This window comes from Prionailurus viverrinus, unplaced genomic scaffold (assembly GCF_022837055.1).
Source record: "Prionailurus viverrinus isolate Anna unplaced genomic scaffold, UM_Priviv_1.0 scaffold_45, whole genome shotgun sequence".
NCBI classification, from domain to species: Eukaryota; Metazoa; Chordata; class Mammalia; order Carnivora; family Felidae; genus Prionailurus; species Prionailurus viverrinus.
The window spans coordinates 3,369,154-3,391,664 of NW_025927610.1; the positions used below are offsets into that span (position 1 = coordinate 3,369,154).

At 53.9% G+C, this 22,511-nt stretch overlaps 1 protein-coding gene across 1 annotated transcript in view; it reads left to right on the forward strand.

The window, feature by feature from the left end:
• The first annotated feature begins 2,981 nt into the window (after nt 1–2,981).
• Nucleotides 2,982–22,511, forward strand: part of LOC125159237 (transmembrane emp24 domain-containing protein 11-like) — a 30,822-nt gene continuing 11,292 nt past the window's right edge. The window contains exon 1 of the mRNA XM_047847348.1: nt 2,982–3,071. Within this exon, the coding sequence (XP_047703304.1) occupies nt 2,982–3,071 (90 nt within the window). The remainder of the gene's footprint in view (nt 3,072–22,511) is intronic.

Below are 22,511 nucleotides of genomic sequence, written 5' to 3' on the forward strand. Positions count from 1 at the left end.
CCTCAGGGGCCCCCGTCTCACATTTCCGGGAAGGGCCCTGGGAAGGGCACCGTGAGCAGGTACGGGCCATGCTCCCGCCCCCAGAGTAGGGCCCCCCCACTCCCCGAGACTTCACAAGGGCAGCACTGCGTGCCCCTGCCGGCACCTTGTCCCTGCCCCGGACACTCACCACCAAGGCCCATGGCCTCCCGGAGATGCCCTCAGGGCTCACTGGGCACCCTCCTGGACCCTTGACTGAGGTCGCACGTCCCAACCTCATCCTACTGGCATGGATCCTCGGTGGGTCCCTGAGCCCTGGGGCTGGGCTAGTCCCTCAAGGAACAGCCGGGAGATGGGGAAGGCCGGCTCTCCATTCCTTGGGACCAGAACATTTTTCCTCTTGCTTGGACACATGCGGAATCGGATCCAATAACCACCCACCTCCTCTCTTCTTCCCCCCTCCTGTCTATCCATCACTCTCCCTCCCTTCCTCCTACCTCCTGCCCACACCCCCCTCCTCCCCCTCCCTTCCCACCATCCTGTCTGGCCATCCCCCTCCCCCCTCCTCCCTCCTCCCCCGTCCCGTCCACCTCCCTCCCCTCCTCCCACCTCTCCCATCCACCTCCCTCCCCTCCTCCCACCTCTCCCATCCACCTCTCTCCCCTTCTCCCCCCTCCCCCCTCCCGTCCACCTCCCTCCCCTCCTCCCACCTCTCCCATCCACCTCCCTCCCCTCCTTCCCCCTCCCCCCTCCCGCCCACCTCCCTCCCCTCCTCCCACCTCCCCACTCTTGTCCACTGCCCCCTCAATGCTCCTGCCAGTTCTTGGTCACTACACTTCCATGTAGAAACCCTTCTCACCTCTGTCTCTCCATTTTATCAAGATCACACCTTCCGGCTGTCGGCCACCTCCCCTGTCCACTCTGTCTCAGTGGCAGTCTTGGACCCCCACATGCCCAGACCTCCCGCTGACGAGCCACCCACACCCCATAGAAGTACCTAGTGTGGGACACCACACCCAGCCTTGCACTCACTCGGTGCCAACCCTGTAAACACTCTCCTCTTGTCCCCTACTGGGTCACGCTTGGCAGCCGAGGTCTCTCTCCCATCCTGAGGGTGTTTCTCGTGGCCTCCCCTTCCTCATTGAGACCTCCTGCTCCTGTGTGCCCTGTGTAGCCACATGCCTAGAAAGGATTCTCCCCGTTTCCTGTTCCCGGCGTTCCTTCCGCACGGGAGACCCCCTCCGCTGCTGGCGTGGGCTCCATGTCTACCGTGCTGTGGCACCCGGGGTCCATGCTCCATGCTCTCTGTCCTTGCCCTTTAACTGACAGGAGGTCTGATGGCCCCCCCAGCCCCTCCCCCCCCCGGCCGGCAATGCCCCATCCCCTTCTCTCTGATGGCCGTCCTCTACTCCCTGACACCCCTGTCTGTGAGCTTGACCCCAGACCCCTCCACCCTCTACTGTTGCTTCCCTCCTTGGACCCATCCTTCTCTCCAGAACAGATTTAGATCCAAACGGTCACCTTGACCCTTGACCTAGGGGAGGAAGCAGTGAAAGCAGTTGCCCGTGACCCATTTCTCCCCCAGCGGGGTGTAGATTCTCAGCCAATACCTCAGACGCTTGCTGATGCCTCAGTGTCCTGCTGAATAGACTGGGGGCATCCGCTAAGAGGGGAGACTTGCCTGTGAAATGTTCTCAGCAGATGTTCTCCGTGGACCTCTGGCCACGTGATCTTGGGGCACAACCGAGGTACTTCATGATCCAGCGCTTTCCAGGGGTGGGGTACCAGCCTGCGCGCCCCACCGAGAGCCCGGGAAGGGCCTGGACCGCGCAAGGAGGTCCGACCTTCTGGGGGCTGCCGCTCACGTGCTCGGCTCCCTGCGTCTCAGCCGAGCGTCTGCCCTTGGGCAGGAGCTGGCACTAGGGCTCCCTGAAATAGGCTGCGGTAGAGGGCAGGCCCACGGTGGCAGCCCGCACAGCTCGGGCACACAGCACAGATGGCCAATACCTGCTGGATGAACGAAGAACTCAATTCACTTTGTCTGTTTGACAAGAGTCCCGACACCGAGCACCTAAAAATACTAGAGCAAATGGGACACCTCTTAGATGTAGGCGACACGTGTGCATAACGGGCTGACGAGGTGGTGGAAAGCAGGGGGTCTCTCGGAGGCCGAGGTAAGGAGTGGCAGGAGCCAGGCCGCACCTGGGACAACACGGCTGGCCCTCCGCCCCTTTAGGCCGGGGCGTCGGAGGCTCTCCCGGTCACCTGCCCAGAGCAGGCACGAGCAAACAGGCAACCTCACGAGGGCACAGCCTCCCTTGCACTTGACTGCTGACGGAGAAGAAAAAAGTTACCTCTGACAATTCCTAAACATAAGCCCAAACTCACACCGGCATGAGGTCTGAGATTTCAGTGGAAATCTGAAAAACCCACAATCACAAGTTTTGCTTCAAGAGTCCTGGCCTTGGGGACACCCTGGGGCGCTCGGAAGGCGGCAGCATAAATCTTCCCTGGATGCCTCACTGTGGACTCAGGACTCAGAGAATTCCCACAGTAACATGAACTCGCAATCAAAACTCACCAATCACCTGAGAAAAACCAGCATGACCCCTAAATCAGAGGAAACCACAAAGTACAAAATCAGAACCACGAAGCCATTGATGGGATTATCATGAACGGGACATGATTAAGCATGCTGACCGTGTTCTCCAGACCCGCACTCAAAACTCAAAAGTATACCGAAGACCCAAGCCCCTCGCACGATTACAGACTTAAGCCTGCAACGGTGGACCGAACGCTCCAGCTGAATGACAAAGCCACGTGCCATTTGCAGGAGGCGGAAGGCCCCGCCGGGACACTAAAGGGGGGCAGACGCCGCTAGAGTTCCCTGTGGCGCCCTGGGGCGGGGGGCTGGCCGGGGCCCCTCGGGTGATGCGTGTCGTTCTTTGGGGTCCGAACATCTGCTGCCCCGAGATGGTCCAGATTCTAGCGCACAAGTCAGCATGGAGAAGCCTCTGCAGAAGCCCCCTGCCGACACACCGCGGACAGCCACCCCGGGGACTCGAGGCGGGCAGATGACGGAAAATAAGCCGGTAAATAAATCCTACGTTAGAAGGTGCTCTGTGCAAGGAGGCCGTGGCCAGAAAGAACACTGCTGCTGGTGGCGGGGTGCCCTTCCGGGAAGGTGTTCAGAGGCACCCTCACTCACGAGCCCCCCTCTGAGCAGAGCCCTGACGCAGGAGGAAGGCTCGCGGTGTCCCGAGCAGGGACTAGTTAGAGGCCAAGGCCCTGCTGTGTCGGGGAGGCAGCCGGGAGGCACGTGCGGCCCGCACGGGGAGCGGCAGTCCCGCAGAAGGGCCCGGTCGGCCGGGCAGCGGGTGACTTCTGCTCCTCGTGAGGTGAGGAGAGGAGGGAGCATCCATCGCGGGAGGGCTCTGAGCAGAAAAGAACTCATCGGCGTACGTTGCGTGGGGTCGTCCGGTTGTTCCGAGAGCAGCGCGTAGGGGCAGGGGCAGGATAAGGAAGGTGAGAGACCGCCGCACTAACCCAGAGGAGAGCGAGGCCGGGGCCGCAGGGACGTGGTCAAAGTGGTAAGAGGGGGATGAAGTCCAGGTTCATTTTGATGTAAAGGCAGCAGATGCTCAGCAAGCAGCACCTAACGGTGCTCCCGGGACTGTCCACGTGGACCCCTTCGTGGCCCGTGGTCCTGCTGGGTCAGCCCAGGGAGGGGAGGGTCCGAGGGAGGGAGGGTCCTCTGCTGAGGCTCCTGTGGCGTCTGCACTGCTGTCTCGTGCTGGAAGATGAGGTGGCCGGAAGCGTGCGCTCTGGGCTCCCAGGGGACGGCTGGCGCGGGGCCCCGGGGAGTCAGGGCGCAGAGCCCGCGCGTCCAGGAGAGGGGAGGACCATGAGAACGGTCCACTGTGCTCGGCAACCACAGGCCGGCGATGGGGCCGGGGCTGAGCACTCAAGAGGGTAAGGCCCTGAGAAGGGCCAGGAGGGGTCTTCCTGCAGAGAGGGTGGGCTGAGAACTAAAGTCCAACTCAGCTCCGTGTCTGCCCAGGCACTCGGGGGGGGGGGGGGGAGGGTTGTCCTCCCACACGAACTACTGCACCCTGGCCGCACCCTGAATCCCCCGTGACCTCCATCTGAGACACGGCTCCCCCTCCCTCCTCCCGCTGCCACAAAGAGGCAAACGAAACAATCAAACAATCGAAACGATCGAACTGGTCCTGGGACCAAGAGGAGCTGGCCAAGGGAGGGCGTGAAGAGCTGGGAAAGGCAGGGCCCGGGGCAGAGTCAGGAGACAGCCGGCCGCCCCGGAAGTGCAGAACGGAAGTGCAGAGCGGGCCCTCAAGGTCAGCGCGTCCCTCCTCCCTCTGCATAAGGGAGCACAGAAGCAGATCTCTCTGCAGGAAGCTTCCCAGCTCCCCGGAGAGTCTCAGGCCTCCCACAAATCAAATCAAGCCGTGAGGGCAACACTTTTCACTATTGAAAACAGAAAAAAGGCCCCAAGGGGCTCATTCGCCCAAGGTCCTAGATCGTGAAAGTGCCAGAAACGGCCAAGAGAAATGACCCACCAGCGAGGGATGATTAGGCACAAACATCCATCTGGAAAGAAGCCCAGCGCGGGACACAGGTGCAAGAGCTACTCCAGGCACGAAAGATCTCGCGAGCTGGGGGCGTGGCCCCAGACGTCACCCAGCGTGCAGCACACAGTCAAAGAGGCGGAAAATTGCAAAAAGATACGGAAGATACAACGAGAGGCTCTAAATGTTTTACATGAGACGCTCTGAAGGATGTAACAGGGATTCTGGAGAAGAGATCGTGGTCAAAGAGAAAGTCAGGCAAACGTTTCAGAAGTCACTAAAAAAGTGTCTCCAGAGCCAGAAAGCACAATATATCCCCAAAGGGACAAACGAAAGCAGCCCAAGTTCGTGTCACACGAAACCGCTGAGCCCCAGACGCAGGCCCAGCACGAGAGGACGGTGCACCTGGAAAGAAGCATCTGGTAGAAATGACAGAAACTTCTGAACAGCAGCAAAGGGAGTCAGAAGGCAGTCAAATAATACTTGCAGCCTGTTGAGAGAAACACGAAAGAGGAACCCCAGAGTTGGGAGCTCAACACCCCCTTGAAGGATGAAGGCTTTTGTGCGTCCTCAAATTAACAAGACGTGGGATCCCAAGGGAACAGCGCTGAAGGGGCCTCCCCGATGCTTCCCCACAGAAATATCTCCCGCCCCTCTGAGGCTGCGTGGGCGCGGTGCCGTCCGGAGGACGCGCCCTGGACCTCGTGCCCTCGCGTCAAAGGACTAGTGTTGTCCTGCCCGGGGCACAGGCACCACGAGACAAGGGAGGATGGCAGCGTGGCACAGGCTGCAGGGGAGAGGCTGGGATGGGAAACTGTGGCTAATTGTGGCCATTTTCAGCTCTTAGCACAGTAGCAGCTACCTATACCCACCCCCAACCAAGACGGGCAAACAGACCGTGTCCTTGAAATACTGGGGACTTGTTCTCTGATGGCTGACAGCTGCTTCTAATAACAGAGAGGCAGACACAGAGGCGGGGACCACTGTTGACGCCCCCGCCCCCTACCCCCCTGTGTCGCAAGACCCTCCCGTCCAGCCGAGGAACTTTCAGGGGATGTAAAAGGTGAGCACCCATGTCTCCCAAGTCCCCTTTCATTTTTCACTTTTTCCTGTTTGGGGAGCTAAATATTAAAGGTAAGTACATTCAAAAGCAAATGCACGTATAAGGGAAATTAGGAAGTTACCCTGCATGTCCAGGGAAAGTCTCAAAAAGACCCAGGAAGACCTCAAGTTACCCTCAGGCTGGTCCTCAGCACAGAGACGGCCTACAGCAATCCAAGTAAAAACGTAAATCTTGGCGAAGGAGGAGATCTGATTTCAGAGTTACCACATTATCAGATGCAAATGTCCAGTGTTCAACTAAAAATCCCAAGGCATACAAAGATGCAGGAAAGCATGGCCCATTCAAAGGAAAAAAGTAAGTCAACGGGAACTGCCTCTTGATAAAGGTGTAACAGCAGATACGGTAGACACAGACTTTAAAAAAACGACTTTCAAGTTGCTCAGAGAACTAGGTAGGACCTCCTCCTTATCCGTAATTACATAAATGTAAGTGGGTTAAAATCTCCGGTTAAAAGACAGAGACTGGAAGAATGGATAAAAACACAAGATCCAAACACAGGTTGTCTACAGGAGACTCACTTGAGATCCAACGGCACAAACAGGTTGAAAGTAAAAGCAAGGAAAACACAGTCCAGGCAAATGGTCACCGAAGGAGAGCAGGGAAATACCAGACAAAACAGACTTAAATTCAAAATGGTTACAAGAGACAAAGGACGGTGCATGTTGATGAAATCCCGACACAAGAAAACATAACAATTACAAACATGTACACACCTAACGACAGACCATCAAAATATATGCAGCGAAAACTGACGGAACGGAGGGAGAAATAGACAGTCCGGCAGTGGTGGTGACCTGAACCCCCCACTCTCACTGGTGGATAAACAACAGACCGAAGAGGAGTCCAGGAAAGAGGACGCAACCCAAGCCACCAGCCAGACGCAACAGACACACAGAGCCCGCCCAGCCACGAGCGCACACGTTCTCCTCACGCGCACACGGCCGTCTTCCAGGACAGACCGTGTGTCAGAGCGCGTGGTGAATCTCAGTAGGTTTTAAAAGATGTGTCTTCTGTGACCGCAACAGGATGGAGTTAGGAGTCCATAAGAAGGAAAACGGGAACATTCACAAATTTGTGGAAATTAAGTAATAACACTCTTAAATCAATCGATCAAAGAAGAAATCACAAGAAAATTAGAAAATACTTAGGAACAAGTGAAGATGAAAACACAACAAAACAAAACTTAGGGAAGACAGTGGAGGTGATGGTGAAGTTAGGGGAGATGTATAAGCTACAAACACACTTAAAACAGAGAAGATTTCAAATCAGGAACCGAAGTTTACTACTTAATGAACTAGGAGGAGAAGAGCAGACTACACCCAAAGCCATCAGAAGGAAGGAAATAATAAAGGGGAGAGCGTACATAAACGAAACAGACAATGGAAAAACAACAGAGAAAATCCATGAAACCAAAAGCTGCCTCTTTGACAAGACCAACAAAGTTGACAAACCTCTAGCTATACATGGACTGAGAGACAAAGAGAGAAGTCTCAGATTACCAAAACCAGAAACGAAGCAGGAACATTATTACCGATTCTACAGAAATAAGAAGGCTGGTAAGAAAGTATTGTGGACAGTTGTCCACCAACAAATCAGATCCCTTTAGATGAAACGGACAAATTCCTGGAAACACAGAACCTGCCGAGACTAAGTCACAGGGACACAGGAAGTCTGAATAGACCTACAGCTGGTATGGAGACCGAATCACTAATCAAAAATCTCCCAGCAGAGGAAAGCCCAGGACCTGTCGGCTTCGCAGGTGAATTCTGTCAAATATTTAAAGAAGAATTAACACCAGTCCTTCCCAAACTTTTCCAAAAAAAATTGGAACACTTTCCAACTCATCCTACGAGGCCAGAATTACCCTGTTACCAAAGCCAGACAGGAACACTGTGAGAAAACTACAGACCAACATCCCTTATGAACATTGATGCAAAATCCTCAACAAAATACAAGCAAACAGAATTCAGCAATATATTGAAAGGACTTCACACCATGACCAAGTGGGATTTATTCCTGGAATGGAAGGAGGGTCAACATGTGAAAATTGATCAGTGTAATACGTCACCTCAACAGAGTGGAGGGGGTAACCACGTGATCATCTCAGCTGATGTAGACAAAGCATTTGACAAAAGTCCATGATAAAAACACTCAGAAAACTAGGAATAGAAGTAAACTGTCCCACATCATTGGAGCCATATATCAAAACCCACAGGAAGCATCCTACTCATGGTGAAAGTTAAAGCTTTTCCTCTAAGGTCAGGAATAAGGTAGGGATGCCTGCTTTCACCGCTTCTGTTCAACACGGTCCTGGGAGCTCTGGTCAGAGCAGTTAGGCAAGAAAAAAGCCGTCATCCACACTGGGAAGGCAGAAGTGAAGTCATCTGTCATATAATTTTATATGTGTGAGTCCCAGAGATTACACACACGCACAACGTTCAGGACTAAGTATGACTGCAGCAAACGGGCGGGACGCAGAGTCAACACGCAAAAATCAGCTGCATTTCTGCACATGAACAATGGACGATCTGAAAGGAAATCACAGAAGCAGTTTCATTTACAGTAGCATCAAAGAGAAGAACGTGCCTGGGAATTACCTCAGCCCCGGCAGTGAAGCACTCACATGGTGAAGGCTACGAAGGGTGCGGCGAGAGGATTCAAGAAGACAAGTGAGGGGGCGCCCGGGTGGCTCAGTCGGTTGAGCGTCCGACTTCGGCTCAGGTCATGATCTCACGGTCCGTGAGTTCGAGCCCGGCGTCGGGCTCTGTGCCGACAGCTCGGAGCCTGGAGCCTGCTTCGGATTCTGTGTCTCCCTCTCTCTGCCCCTTCCCTGCTCATGCTCTGTCTCTCAAAGATGAATAAACATTAAAAAAAAAAAAAGTCTCACAATGCGGACGAGACCCCACAGCGGCAGTGTGGGGCCCAGAATCCAGAACCCAGAGGCGCCCGTCCCAGCGGCCCTGGGAGATTCATGTGCGTGTGGGGTGTGTGCTGTGCTGAGTCAATCCTACACCTGGCATGTAGGTCGCTCTGAGCCATGCAACCTTGTTTCTAGTGAATTATTGGGAGAAAAATGGCTGGCTGAGAGGAAGGGGGACCCAAGAGAACAAAAGATTTAAGAGACATGATCAAGTACGATGTGTGGATCCTGTTTAGACGCTGGTTCAAACAGATCAACGGCAAAGAGACCCTCCCAATCAGGGGAACGGACTATGATCTGGGTGTTGGATGGCAGGAAGGACTCGTATTAATTTTGTTAGGTCATCACAACTGTGCTCACAACAGCGTGGTGCTTTATGGCTTGTTTTTCAGTCTTTACAGGTCAGAGGTGCATCGAAGTCCTGATGGGTAAAAATGACGTCTGGTCAGGAATGTCTTTAAAATAGTCCAGGAAATGGGGCGCCCAGGTGGCTCAGTCGGTTAAGCATCCAACTCTCGACTTTGGCTCAGGTCATGATCTCACAGTCCGTGGGCTTGAGCCCCGCATCGGGCTCTGCGCCCCTGCAATGCCATGTGGAGCCTGCCTGGGAGTCTCCCTCTCTCTCTGTTCCTCCCCCACTTGTGCTGTCTCTCTGTCAAAATAAATAGATAAGCTTAAAAAGAAAAAGTTCAGGGACGACTGGGTGGCTCAGTTGGTTAGGTGTCTGACTTCGGCTCAGGTCACGATCTCGCGGTTTGCGAGTTCAGGCCCTGCATCGGGCTCTGTGCTGACAGCTCGGAGCCTGGAGCCTGCTTCGGGTTCTGTGTCTCCCCCTCTCTCTGCCCCTCCCCCGCACACACTTGTTATTGTTATTTTTTTAACTTCTTTTCTTTAAAAAAATTTTTTAAATGTTTATTTATTTTTGAAAGAGAGAGAGAGAGACAGAGCGTGAGCAGGGCAGGGGTGGAGAGAGAGGGAGACACAGAAATGGAAGCAGGCTCCAGCATCTGAACTGTCAGCACAGCCCCCGACGCGGGGCTCGAACTCATGAACCGTGAGATCACGACCTGAGCCGAAGTCGGCTGCTTAACCGACTGAGCCACCCAGGCACCCAACTTTTTTTCTTTTAATATTTACTTATTTTTAAGACAGAGAGACAGAGTGCGAGCAGGGGAGGGGCAGAGAGAGAGGGAGACACAGAATCCGAAGAAGGCTCCAGGCTCTGAGCTGTCAGCACAGAGCCCGATGTGAGGCTCGAACCCACGAACCGCGAGGTCGTGACCTGAGCCGAAGTCAGACGTCTAACCGACCGAGCCACCCAGGTACCCCTGTATTTTTTCAAAGAGGGTGTACAAAACCCGTGAAACCCCCGTCAGCTCTGTGGGCCAGTTACCTGTCCCCCCACGGTGTCAAATTGCCAATGTCCATAGGGGCTCCGAGCTCTGTGAGCTCCGCAGAGTGTCACCACTGGGGGGAGCTGGGTGACAGGGACAGATTTTATTTCAAAATAAAAGGTTTAAGAAGAAATCATTGTTTACCAGAGCTGGAAGGACCTGAGGGGCCACACGGGGTGATCGCAGCTCAGACTCATAGCCAGGCCTCAGTTAAACCAGGCTCTCACCTCCTCCTCGTCCACACCCACCGCCCCTCCCCTGCACCCCTGCCCTGGGTTCTCACCCCCTGGCACAAAGCTCACATCCCCCTCCCCCGCGGGACAACCAGGGACCAGGGACAGGACCGCGAGGGCGGGGCTGTTGCCGGTGGTGCTTCAGGGTTTCGACCGTGCTGGTCCCTTGGCCCTGCGTTGTCTTTCGTCCCCTCATCACATTTCAAAGTCCTTAAAAAGAGATCAGAAGGAGTTGTGAGGCCACCGTGCCTGGAGAGGCCCCAGGGTCAGACATCATTTTATCTTGTTCCCTGGGAATTGCTGCCATCACCCGCCCAAGGGCAGCCGCCACATGTTACTTCTCACAGAAATCAATGGACAGAACTGTCCAATGGAAGACGAGCACCCACTGAGCAGCGCACTTGTGATCGAGCCGTTTCAGGGAGAGCGCTACCCAGAGATGCCGACGTTAACGTTTATTTTCGGTTTGTGCTTTTCACTCTCGACGGCTTTTTATTTCCACGCCGGGGAACGAGAGGAGAAGTGCATAATAGAAGACATTCCCAGTGACACCCTGCTCACAGGTGGGTAGCTCCACTCAGCGTGTCGCCTTCCGGGACCGTGCTGGTTTCTTGGTGCGTGAGCTGTCTGGCGGGGAGTAGCGCGCTGTGTGGTTTCCTCTCGAGAGAGTGTATCGAGGTTGGCGACCCCGACCCGAAAGTAGCCTTGGGAGTGAACTGCATAATCCATAGACCGGGAAACAAAGACATAGCACCACAGAATCCAAGCCTGATTGGTCTTTCTGGTCTCGTCGGGTTTCGTGAAGGAAAAGAATTTCTGGTCCCATTAGTCATGCTAATCGTGGCCGAATTCTCAAAGGTAAGTGATGTCTCTGGCTTGGTGCAGCGAAATAGCAGGAAACAGCACACGTTAATGTGTCTCTGAGCCTCGGCCCCGGAGGCTCACGGTGTCCCGCGGGGAGTGGTGCTGGAGGGGGGGCAGGGGTACGCAGATCTGAGACGCTCTCCAAGCAAAGCGTCCATAAAGCCGGCCATGGGCACGGAGATTTCTGCACGTTCCCCACACCGCCTCCAAGCTGTCTCCGTTCAGCTGAGCTGCCCTGGCCTGCTGAGAAAGAAACAGGTGCCCAGGGCCGCAGAATCGCATGGTAAATACAGTACCTCCAACGTTCAAGTAAGATTGGCATCAGGTTCCCTGATTTTCACGCCAAAAGGGAGAACACAGCAGAATCGCCGTAAGTGCAGATCACGATTCCCGTCTCAGGTTGAATGAATAGTGTCAAATGCTCCTCTCCACTCACCCCCTGACGGGGGCGCCCCCACTGCTGTGGCAACTCCGAGGAGGGGTGCTTGGGACCGTGTGGCGTGAGCAGGGCCGCCCAGATCCAAGGCCGTGTGCCCTTGGCCAAGCTACGGAAGCTGTCTGCTTCCTTTGTCAAAGGGATAAAAATAATAACGACACCTGTTTCTTCCTGTGATGGCGACTGAATTAATATTTGTAGCGCTCTTAGAATGCAGCCGGGCACACAGAACACACGGTGCTTGCGCACGCCCCCGGCCCCGGCTGGCCTCCCAGGGGACACGTGACTCGGGTGCCGAGCTCCGTGGCCGGCGGCCATTTTCCTAGTCATCTGTGAATTTCAACCTGCATTTGAAGGGGGCAGAGGAGGAGTAAGAGGGACGGGAGCAGCCCGCCCACCCTGCCTGCTACCTTGCGGCCCACCAGCTGGATGGACGTGTCCCGGGCACACCCGTGGCGGGAGCCTGAGAATCACCTGACCCGCCGGAGGGGTCTGAGGCGGGAAGGCGAATGCAGCCAGAGGGTGGTGTATACGTGGAGGTCTCGTGCCGGGCCCCCCCCTCCCGGAGGCCTGAGTCAGGAGCCTCTTTGGCTCCCCGTCCAAACTGTCCTGCTCTGGTCCTTTCCAATTCTGACTGCCCCTCGCCCTGCCTCCCCAAGCCTCCATCTGTGTTCTGCCTCCTCTGTGGTCTTCTTAGCCATCGCCCCCGTGCAGTTATTTAGGGCCAGAGCTCAGCCACCTACAGTCTGCTTTAACTACAGGGAAATTGTGGAAATGCGTCGGGACACATGTTTTTAAATATTTTTAAAAAGAGGATACGGCCTTGAGGAGCCTGGCTGGCTCAGTTGGTAGAGTGTGCGAATCTTGATCTTGGGGTCGTGAGTTCATGCCCCATGTGGGGGGTGTAGATTACTTAAATAAATCAAAAAATAAAAAAAATGTTAAATGCCACCAATTATAAAACACCATTATTAAAAAAGAGAGAGGGGCGCCTGGGTGGCTCGTCGGTTAAGCGTCCGACTTCGGCTCAGGTCACGATCTCACAGTTTGTGGGTTCGAGCCCCGCGTCGGGCTCTGTGCTGACAGCTCAGAGCCTGGATCCTGCTTTGGATTCTGTGTCTCCTTCTCTCTGCCCCTCCTCCACTCACACTCTGTGTCTCGCTCTCAAAAAATAAATAAAACATTAAAAGAGAGAGAGAGAGAGAATGTAGTCCTTAAGTCCCATAATATGCTAATGGAGAAAAAAATACTTGATTAATCCCCCACCTAAAAAAAGGCAAGAAAGAAAGGATGAGGAACAAGGAACAAATAGGATAAATGGAAAACAATTAGCAATATAGTAGGCATAAACCCAAGTACATTTTACATTACATTAAGTGCAAATGGACAAAACTCTCCACCTAAAAGACAAAGGTCATCAGGCTGGATTTAAAGACAAAACAACTATATACTGTTCCCAAATGAAACACTTTAATTTTTTTCTTTTTTTTTTAAAGTTTATGTATTTATTTTGAGACAGAGAGAGCGAGCCAGGATGAAAAGGGCAGAGAGAGAGGGAGAGAGAGAGAATCCCAAGCAGGCTCCACACTGTCAGGGTAAGCCCGATACGGGGCTCTAACTCACAAACTGTGAGATCATGACCTAAGCTGAAATCAAGAGTCAGACGTTCAAGCGACTGAGCCACGCAGGCTCCCCCAAAAGGAAATACTTTAAGTATAAGGAGAGCTTGAAAGTAAAAGAATGGAAAAAGACATACATGTAAGTATGAACCAAAAGAAAGTGCAAAGTAGACTTTAAGAAACCAAGTATTACTGGAATCAAAGAGACATACAAATCAACAATATTGGGTTTGATAACAGAAAGATATTTTGCAGGTTTCCTACTTGACTGTTCTGAGTTTCTTCTAAAAGAATTTTGAGCATGACGAGCCATCAGTTAAGTCTCTATTCTTGTCATTGTTTTTCCTTTATTTAAAAAAAAATTTCCTTTAACTATGATTGTATGTGTAATCATCAGCCCATTACTTTGATGTGCCAAATAACGTAATAGCATATCCCAAAATACAATTCCTAAACATTTCATTAAAAATTCCTTTTTATGGGGAGTGCCTGGGTGGCTCAGTCAGTTGAGCATCTGACTTCTGCCCAGGTCACGATCCTGTGCTTCATGGGTTCGAGCCCCGCATTGGGCTCTATGCTGACAGCTCAGAGCCTGGAGCCCGCTTCGGATTCTGTGTCTCCCTCTCTCTCTGCCCCTCCCCCACTCTGCCTCTCTGTCTCCCCAAAATAAATAAACATTAAAAATTTTTTTTTAATTCCTTTTTATGGGGCACCTGGGTGGCTCAGTCAGTTAAGCATATGACTCTTGATTTTGGCTCAGGTCAGGATCTCGGTTTGTGAGATCGAGCCCTGCATTGGGCTCATGCTGTCAGTGCAGAGCCTGCTTGGGTCTCTCCCTCTCTCTCTGCCCCTCTTCCCTGCTCATGCGTGCGCTCTCTCTCTCTCAAAATAAAGAAATAAACTTCCAAAAATCCCTTTTATGAGGAAATTTCATTGCACCCTCTGTGCTTTCTTGTTCATTGTGTGTTGCAGCCTGTATATCTACAGCCAGGACCTTGGCTCAGGTCACCTGCTTACAGCGTGAATCCCTTCCTGACCGCTGTGGGCCGGGTTCTCTGAGTTCTGGGTGCCTGTGCTGCCTGAGCCACAAAACGACTCTGTTTCCACTGCCTGCCTCACTGAACTGCTACCTAGTCTCCAGTGTCCACGAAGTGAGTCCCTGACGCTCACGCAGGGCATCCATGGTTGTGAGTGCACGTGCCAAACGCTGCTTGGTCAAGAGGTGCCAACCCAGAATGTGCTTATATTTAACTTTTAGGCGACCATTAAAATGAAAACAAACATGTTAAGGCTTTCCAGGGTCTGTGGGGCTCTGAGGCCACGTCTGAAGTCCCCGGTCCAGGAGAGCACACACCAGTGACGTCTCCTTCTGTCTTCACCTCTGAGGTACGATGGAATCCAACGAAACACACCCATCTAGAAAGCCTGAGAGAGATGACCTCGGGGCCGGTCATCCAAATCCACCGGAAGGAGTGTTTTTGCTTGTCGGGACTACAAATAAATAGCCTGCAGTGGGTCTGAGGAATCGACCTTCCCCGGGTGGAGGCAGCTCGGGGCGCCTCGTAAGGCAGAGCCCGGCCTCTGGTGTCAAAGAGGTATGCTTTGCAACCACCTTCGTTGCCCAATAGCTTGGTGACTTGGAGCTCTGTGTCCTTATCTGTAAACCAGAGCTCACACCTGCCCCGGAGCAGCGAAGCACCTAGCGTGGCCCGTGACCACACGCAGGTGTTCACCAGTGTTAGCCCCCACCCTTCCGGGCTCTGGCCCCGACCTTATCAACTTGGCCTCCCAGGCTCTGTCCTAAACTGCCAGAACAGGTGCGGCCCTGACTGGCTCAACATCCCCCCGCCCGGCCCCCGCCCCCGAAAGGAAGGACACTGCCTGAGAAGCAGAGGAGAGGGAGGGAGCTCTGGCAGAGGCAGGGGCTGGGGGGGGGGGCGGGGGGGGAAGCTGTGTGTTACCACTGCTGACCCGATGAGTTTTACTTGCTGGTCCTTGGAGACATTTTTCTTTTTCTTTTTTTTTTTTTAAATTTTTTTTTTCAACGTTTATTTATTTTTGGGACAGAGAGAGACAGAGCATGAACGGGGGAGGGGCAGAGAGAGAGGGAGACACAGAATCGGAAACAGGCTCCAGGCTCTGAGCCATCAGCCCAGAGCCTGACGCGGGGCTCGAACTCACGGACCGCGAGATCGTGACCTGGCTGAAGTCGGACGCTTAACTGCGCCACCCAGGTGCCCCTGGAGACATTTTTCAAACAAGGCTGTTAGTCCCTCGTGAAAAGCAGGCCCTGAGAGAGAGAGAGATGCACCTTGGAGCACAGTGATCATAGTGTGGGAGACCGTTCTTTTTTCTTTTCTTTTTTTTTAAGAGAGACAGGGATGGGCTGAGAGAGGGAGAGAGAAAATCTGAAGCAGGCTCCAGGCTCCACACCGTCAGCACAGAGCGTGACATGGGGCTCGAATCCACAAACCGTGAGATCATGACCTGGGCAGAAATTAAGAGTCAGACACTCAACCGACAGAGCCAGCCAGGCGCCCCAGAGACTGTTCCCTAAAAAGAAAACAATTAGAATTCAGAACCAATAGAAATTTTGCTCCTGGTCCCTAGACGGGGCATCTGGCTGGCTGAGGGCCTGGTCTCATAGTTTGTGAGACGGAGCCCCCCTGCGGGCTTGCACTGACCGTGCAGGGCCTGCTTGCGATTCTCCTCTCTCTCTGCCCCTCCCCTGCTTGGGCACACTCGTATTCTCTCTCTAAAAAAAAGGCCCCTGGATAGGATTCACTTTGCCCAAATACCCAGGGTTTTTGCATTTTCTTCGGGGCGTTAGAGGTGGGACACAGGACAAGCGACCAAGTTCCGCGAGTGCTTTTGTTCGCCCTCCCCTGGGGCAGCTGCGTTCCCATCTTCGTGGAGGCCGCGCCCACCGCAGGGCTGGGTCAGGTCGGGTCCCCCCCCCCGAAGCTGACTCGAGCCAGGAGAGGGGGGTGAGGGGGCCGGAGCGGCCCCAACATGTGGTCCACGTGCGCCTGCGAGTCAGGGCAGCTGTCCCCCCTCCCCCCCACCGGCGAGGACCCGCGCTTCTGGCCCCAGATGTCACTAATGCCACCTGAGACCGTGCCGCAAGCCCTTTGCGAACCCGCCGCCGGTTTGGGAGAAACGTCTGTGCTTCCAATCACTTCTCCGTAGTGAAAACACGCCGATTCCCGAGGATAAACGTGGAGGAGGAGGTGTCCACCACCTGGCAAACCGCCGTGGACGACAGGCTCACGTTAGCGGGACAGAGAAGCGGGCGAGAGCCCAGCAGACACTTCGTGACAGGGGAGACCCAAAGAGCCGGCAAGTGGCGGACAGGCGCTCGCCCTGCTCGTCGGTGGGAAACACAGAGCAAAGCCCAGCGAGATGCCACCACCCCCAGCAAGCGGCCGAGTGTTCACGTGTCCGGCAGGGCAGGGCCTCACACACGGGGCACGAGCTTCGCCACCGCCGAGGCCACGGGACGCTCCCCACAAGGCTGCACACCCGTGTCCACGTGCCGCCAAACTTACGCGGCGCCGCTCGTAAGGGCCCCAAGCCGGACCCTGCTCACGTGCCCTCCGACAGACAGGTGCCACGTGGCCGCCTCTCGGGGCAGCAACGCCGGACGGTCCGTCCTGCCCATGACGGCGCAGACGGACCCGCTGACGCGTGTGGACACCAGAGCGCGTCCACAGCCCGTGCGTCTGTACAAGTCAGAATGCGGTCGCCCTTAGGAGTTAGGTAGTGAGCGGGGGCGTTTGGGAAGCGGACGGTTTCTGACCAGGAGCTGCCCGCTGACGGTGTGCGTGTCACGAGGACCTCCGTCGGCCGCACCCACCTCACCGCGCTCCCCCTACATGGAGTCTGCGTGCGGCTGGCCGGTGTGTAGGGAAACGAAGAGTCCCTGGGGAACCCGGAACGTTCTGGAAGACGTCGCTCCATGTTCAAAGCTACTCCTGAGGGCGCTGGCTCTCTGTGCCAGGTCGCACCAGGGGTCGGCCAGACGACCGGGCCGCTGACCCCCGCGCTGCGGGGCCTCCCGTGCCTCCGTTCTTCCGCTCATGCTCAGCACTGACAAACAACACTGGGCCTTTCTTCAGCTCTCTGTGTAGACTTCACTTTAGGCAACAGCAGAATAGTTAGGTCTACCGGAAGACGGTCACATAACTGGGTGGGAAAATCAGGTCACAGGTAGTATCTACGGGTTGCCTTCACTTCTCACAAAATACGCAACACACATTTACAGGAGAGAGACCAGAAGGGCAATACTGATCACCAAACCTTCTCGGGGGGACTTTTGCTTTTTAAACTTCCTACAGTGAATGCACCTGACTAGTCTAGTACCAATCCAATGGCCCTCGGTCGCAGCCGAGGAAGACAAACAGTCTGGGGTGGAAGGCACAGCCACATCAGGGGTCACAGGGCGGGGCCGAGTGCCTGGACAGGGTGTGCACGGGTGCCCGGGGGACTGGAGAGCTGCGTGTACACGGCCCCGGAAGGGACTCTGCCTGCCGGGCGCCCAGCGGCTCCCAACCAGGGCTCCCTGGAGGGAACACCCTGGAAGGGCGCCTAGGAAGCGAGGTCGGCCGGGAGCTCTGTGTGAACCACACCTGAGCTTTAACACGCACGCACATGCACACGCACACGCACGCACACACGCCACACTTGCCGTGCACACACACCACACGCGCGCACACAGAGACCAAGGCCGCGGAGTGAGTGGTGTGGTTCGAAGAGAGGGGGCCAAGGCCCTCGATTTGGAACTCAAGCTGAGTTTTAATCCTGGCTTGGCCTGTTATCATCTGGATGGTGTCAGATGAGCCATTCGCCTCTTCAGCCTCAGGCTCCACACCTGTGCAAGTGGGTGTCCTTACCAACACTGCAGGGTCGGAGGGTTCAGTGGGAGGCGACAGAAGTCAGTGCCCACGAAGGCCAATAACAACGGCAGAAATAAGTCATCAAGTGCTTACACAGCGCTCACGCGGGCTAAATTCTGCACCGAGCAACTTGCAAATGCCAACTCACTTAACTCCTCACCCCCTCCGGGATACACCCGTTATTATGCGGTTTCACTCAAGGGGAGACTGAGGCATAGAGCGGGTCAGTGCCCTGCCCGTGTCCCAGCTCCTAGCCAGGACTCCCCGCCGCTCAATCGACGTGCGGTGAGAAGCGTGACGGGGCAGCCTGTCCCCGTCCACACTTGTGCCTTTGTCCCATGTTCCATCCCGCGGTGGTGACCTCCCTCCACCTCCGCCGGCCCCTGAACAATGCTTCTCCACTGCCATCTGGTGGCATCCCAGGGGCATGACACCTCCCCGCCTGCCCTCCTCCCACCTTGGGGGCCGCAGATGGAGGCGAAGGGGACGGAAACCACTCCCACTCATTCGGACAATTCAGGCGGCCGCCGGGATCACTGGCGTCGTGACGCTGAGCCCCACTGGTACTCATTCGTTCAAAATCTTCATTGAACGTGTCACAGAACCTCATGGAGCCTCTACCATAGAGCTGAACACTGCTCTCGGCTAATGGCCGGGCCCAAGAGGCCCACGCAAGACAAACACAGCATGTTCCCCGAGTTCTAGCACCTTACAGAACGTCCGCCTGATCGCTAGACCAGTTGGCAGGCTGACCGGAATGGCCCAGTATGGGCAAGGGTAGGAATGGCGACAGGAGCAAGCTCCCAGAGAAAGGGGGGGGGGGGGCTTGACTAAGCGGGGACACCCCAACCGCTCCGAGACACAGGCAGCAAGGGTGAGTTCTGGAGGGGTTAAGACACTTGGTGGTGGCCAGACAGAGACGCTGACTATTCCCATCGGAGAGGCGGGGGCGGGCATGCCGGAAGTGGGCCGGGAGGAAGACGAGGCTCATCTCACAGAATGGGAAGCTCGTGAAACAGATTTCCAGGTGGTCACACATTTGGAAAGTGATCCGTCTGCCTGGCCGTGTGCTCCCCCACCCCAAGAACACTCAGCTGCTTCCGCAGAGGTGCCTGCCTGATCGGGCTCTGGGCTTTCTTGCTCCAGTTGGTGAAAGTTCCGTAAGTACTTGAAGAGAAGGGCCTAGTGTGCCCTTGCCGGGGGGCGTGCACTGGGTGTCCGGCGGGTCCTGGCGGCTGGCGGTCCTTCCAGCTTCCACCTCCTTGCAGGTTTCTCTCCATTACTGACCAGCGTGGTCCAACTCCAGCAGTGCCTGTGTGGTCTCTTTTCGGCTGTTTTCCTTCGTGGGCTCTCACACTCCGCTTATGCCTTGAGGGTGACGTCTTCTTAGTGACTTGACCCCTTCTCATTATGTAATGTCCCTCTTTGCCCGTGGTAATTTTCATTGCTCTGAAGTCCACTTTACTGGATACTTACAGAGCCACCCACACTTTTTTATTAACATCAGACTGATTTACCCTTTTTATCCGTTTACCTTTAACCTACATACAGCGTTGTATCAAAGTGATTTCCTCATACACTGTGTACTAGTTGGGTCATTAGAGAAAACCTATTCTGCCAATCTTGGTCTAACCTGTTTTGACCATCTATCTCTAACGTAATTATTACATGCAATGTATACTGTCTGGGTTCCGGTCTGCTATTTTACTGTTCTCTGTTTGCTCCCTTTGCTTTTTGTTCCTGTTTTCCATTTCCTACCTTTCTGCGGGTCACTTCAGTGTTTTATAATAACCCGTTTTTGCTTTATCTATAGTATTTTTCACTATACCTCTTTGTATAGTTTTAGTAGTGTTTGCTCTAGGGATTGCAATGCACATACTTAACTTATCACAGTCCATGAGGATCGGTATTTTGCATTTTTTCAAGAGGAACGTACAAACCTTATGACCATGGAAGTGCCTTTGCCCTCCCCACCCTTTATAATATAGTTGTCTTAAATGTAACCTCTACATACTTTGAGAATCACATCAGACAATATTATGTATACTGTTTGCTTTCAACTGTCAAACAATTTTAAAAATAGAGAATGCTCTGTCATCATTTCCCTAGTTACTCTGTCATTCTCTCTTCCCTCCTGGTGTTCCAAATTTCCTTATTATTCTCTTTCTGTTTGAAGAACTTCCTTTAGCGAGTTTTTTTTTTTTTTTTTTACTTTTTAATGTATATTTATTTTGAGAGAGAGAAAGAGACAGAGACCAAACAGAGAAAAGGCAGAGAGAGAGGGAGACCCAGAATCTGAAGCAGGCTCCAGGCTCTGAGCTGTCAGCACAGAGCCCGATGCGGGGCTCAAACCCACGAACTGTGAGATCATGACCTGAGCCGAAGTCGGACGCTTAACCGACTGAACCACCCAGGCGCCCCTAGAAATTATTTTAAGGCAGGTTTTCTGGTGAAAAATTCTCTTCGTTTTCCTTGACCTAAGAATATTTCGCCTTCATTCTGAAGGGTATTTCCGCTGGATATAGAGTGTGGTTTGACGATTGTTTTCTTTCAACGCTTGAAAATGTGCTACTTCCTTCCGGCCTCCATGTTTCTGATGTGAAGTATACTGTCATTCAAACTGTTGTTCCGTTATCAGTCATGCATGGTTTCTATTTTCCATATATATTTTTGTCTTGTGAAAATGAGTAAAAGGAAGCCTCATTTAGAATGGAGTCGGGTGGCCCCAGGGGAGCTCTCAGCCCTACCACCCCTGGTCAATTGCAGACCCAACAGGAATTGACGCACCTTGCGGGTGGGTTCCACTGTAGCTACTACTTGCCCAGCCCATCAGGAGGAAGGAAGGTTTCCTCCTCCCCCAGCAACAGTTCCAGCCAATGAGAGACTCCACAGCCCAACCAATGAGAGACAATGACAGCCCAGCCAATGAGAGACTGCCAGGGGTCAGCCAATGAAAAGCACCTCACTTCCAGCTCCCATTTTCCTCCAATGGACTTTCTGTTTACAACAGCCCTCCTACCCCCTTTCCTCTATGAGAGAGCGTCCTCTGCTTTGTTCTCTCGCTGCGCCTTTTGCCGCGTTAATTCTGTTGTGTGCCCCGCGGAACCTCATAGGCAGATGAAAGGATCCGTCTGTGCATCTCACGCCTCCCTGCAGCCCTCAGACAGGGTGGGCATCTCCCCAGAACCCCACCCCAGCCCTCGCGTGAAGCATCCAGTGGGGAGGGGTGCAGCTTCCTTCATGGTACTCATCTGGGGCAGGGCAGGTGTACCCAAAGGGGCTCCATCCTGCAGGCCCTTCCAGATCCTCTGGCTAAAGAAACCAGGTTTTTCTTGAGCAAGCTTCCTCTTTCCCCTCTCTCTCTTTCCCTCCCTTTGAGTTTGGTCTGCAGTTGCAGATTGCTTTAGCACCCAGGCCAGGGCAGGCCAGCTGGAGGACACTCACTGCTGAGTTGCGCTTTGAGTCTTGAGGCTCTCAACCAATCGCCTTTTTCCTACCTTTCGGAGTCTTCTGATTATTGTTTTACACATTTTGCCCAACGTTTTTGGTTGTCATTAGCAGAAGGAATAGGGTGGAATGGGCTTACTCCATCTTTTCTAGAATCATCAGTGATGTTTAACAACTTTTTTTTAGTGTTTATTTTTGAGAGAGAGAGAAAGAGAGACAAAGCATGATCAGGGAGGGGCAAAGAGAGAGGGAGACAGATTCCGAAGCAGGCTCCAGGCTCTGAGCTGTCTGCACAGAGCCTGATGCAGGGCTGGAACCCATGGACCATGAGATCATGACCTGAGCTGAAGTCAGCTGCTTAACTGACTGAGCCACCCAGGCGTCCCCATCAATGATACTTTTAAAAAGATCTCCTGGAGATGGGCCCTTGAATCAGCATACAATGTGCATTTGATAGAGTGTTTTAAATGTCTGGAGGGACAAAGGACCAGTACAGTTCAAAGGTGCCTAGGACGAAGTGCAGGCAGGGCTTGAGACTTTGCTGTGGATCTTCCCATGCCAGGAGGTGGTCTCTTCCGGTGTTCCCCCCAGAGTGTCCCACTTTGCAGGGGCTGCTCCCTACAGTCGGCATTCCCATCGGGGACCTGTCTCCTCGCCATCCAGGGAGGCCATGTGGCCCTGCGCCTGTAGTTCTGGGCTTTGGAATCACACTACCTTGACTCTAATTCTGCCTCTACAACTCACTAGCTATACGACTTTCTGTCTTGGAGATTCAGTTTCCAACTTGTAGACTAGGGGACAGTATGCAGAATCCACCACTCACACCTGGTCCAAGTCACCCCGATTCCCTGCTTCCACTCTGGATCCCTCAGTCTTTTCTCCACATGACAAATATTTTAATTTTTTTTAATGTATATTTTTGAGAGAGACAGAGAGAGACTGAGTGTGAGCAGGGGAGGGGCGGAGAGAGAGGCAGGCACAGAGTCTGAAGCAGGCTCCAGGCTCCGAGCTGTCA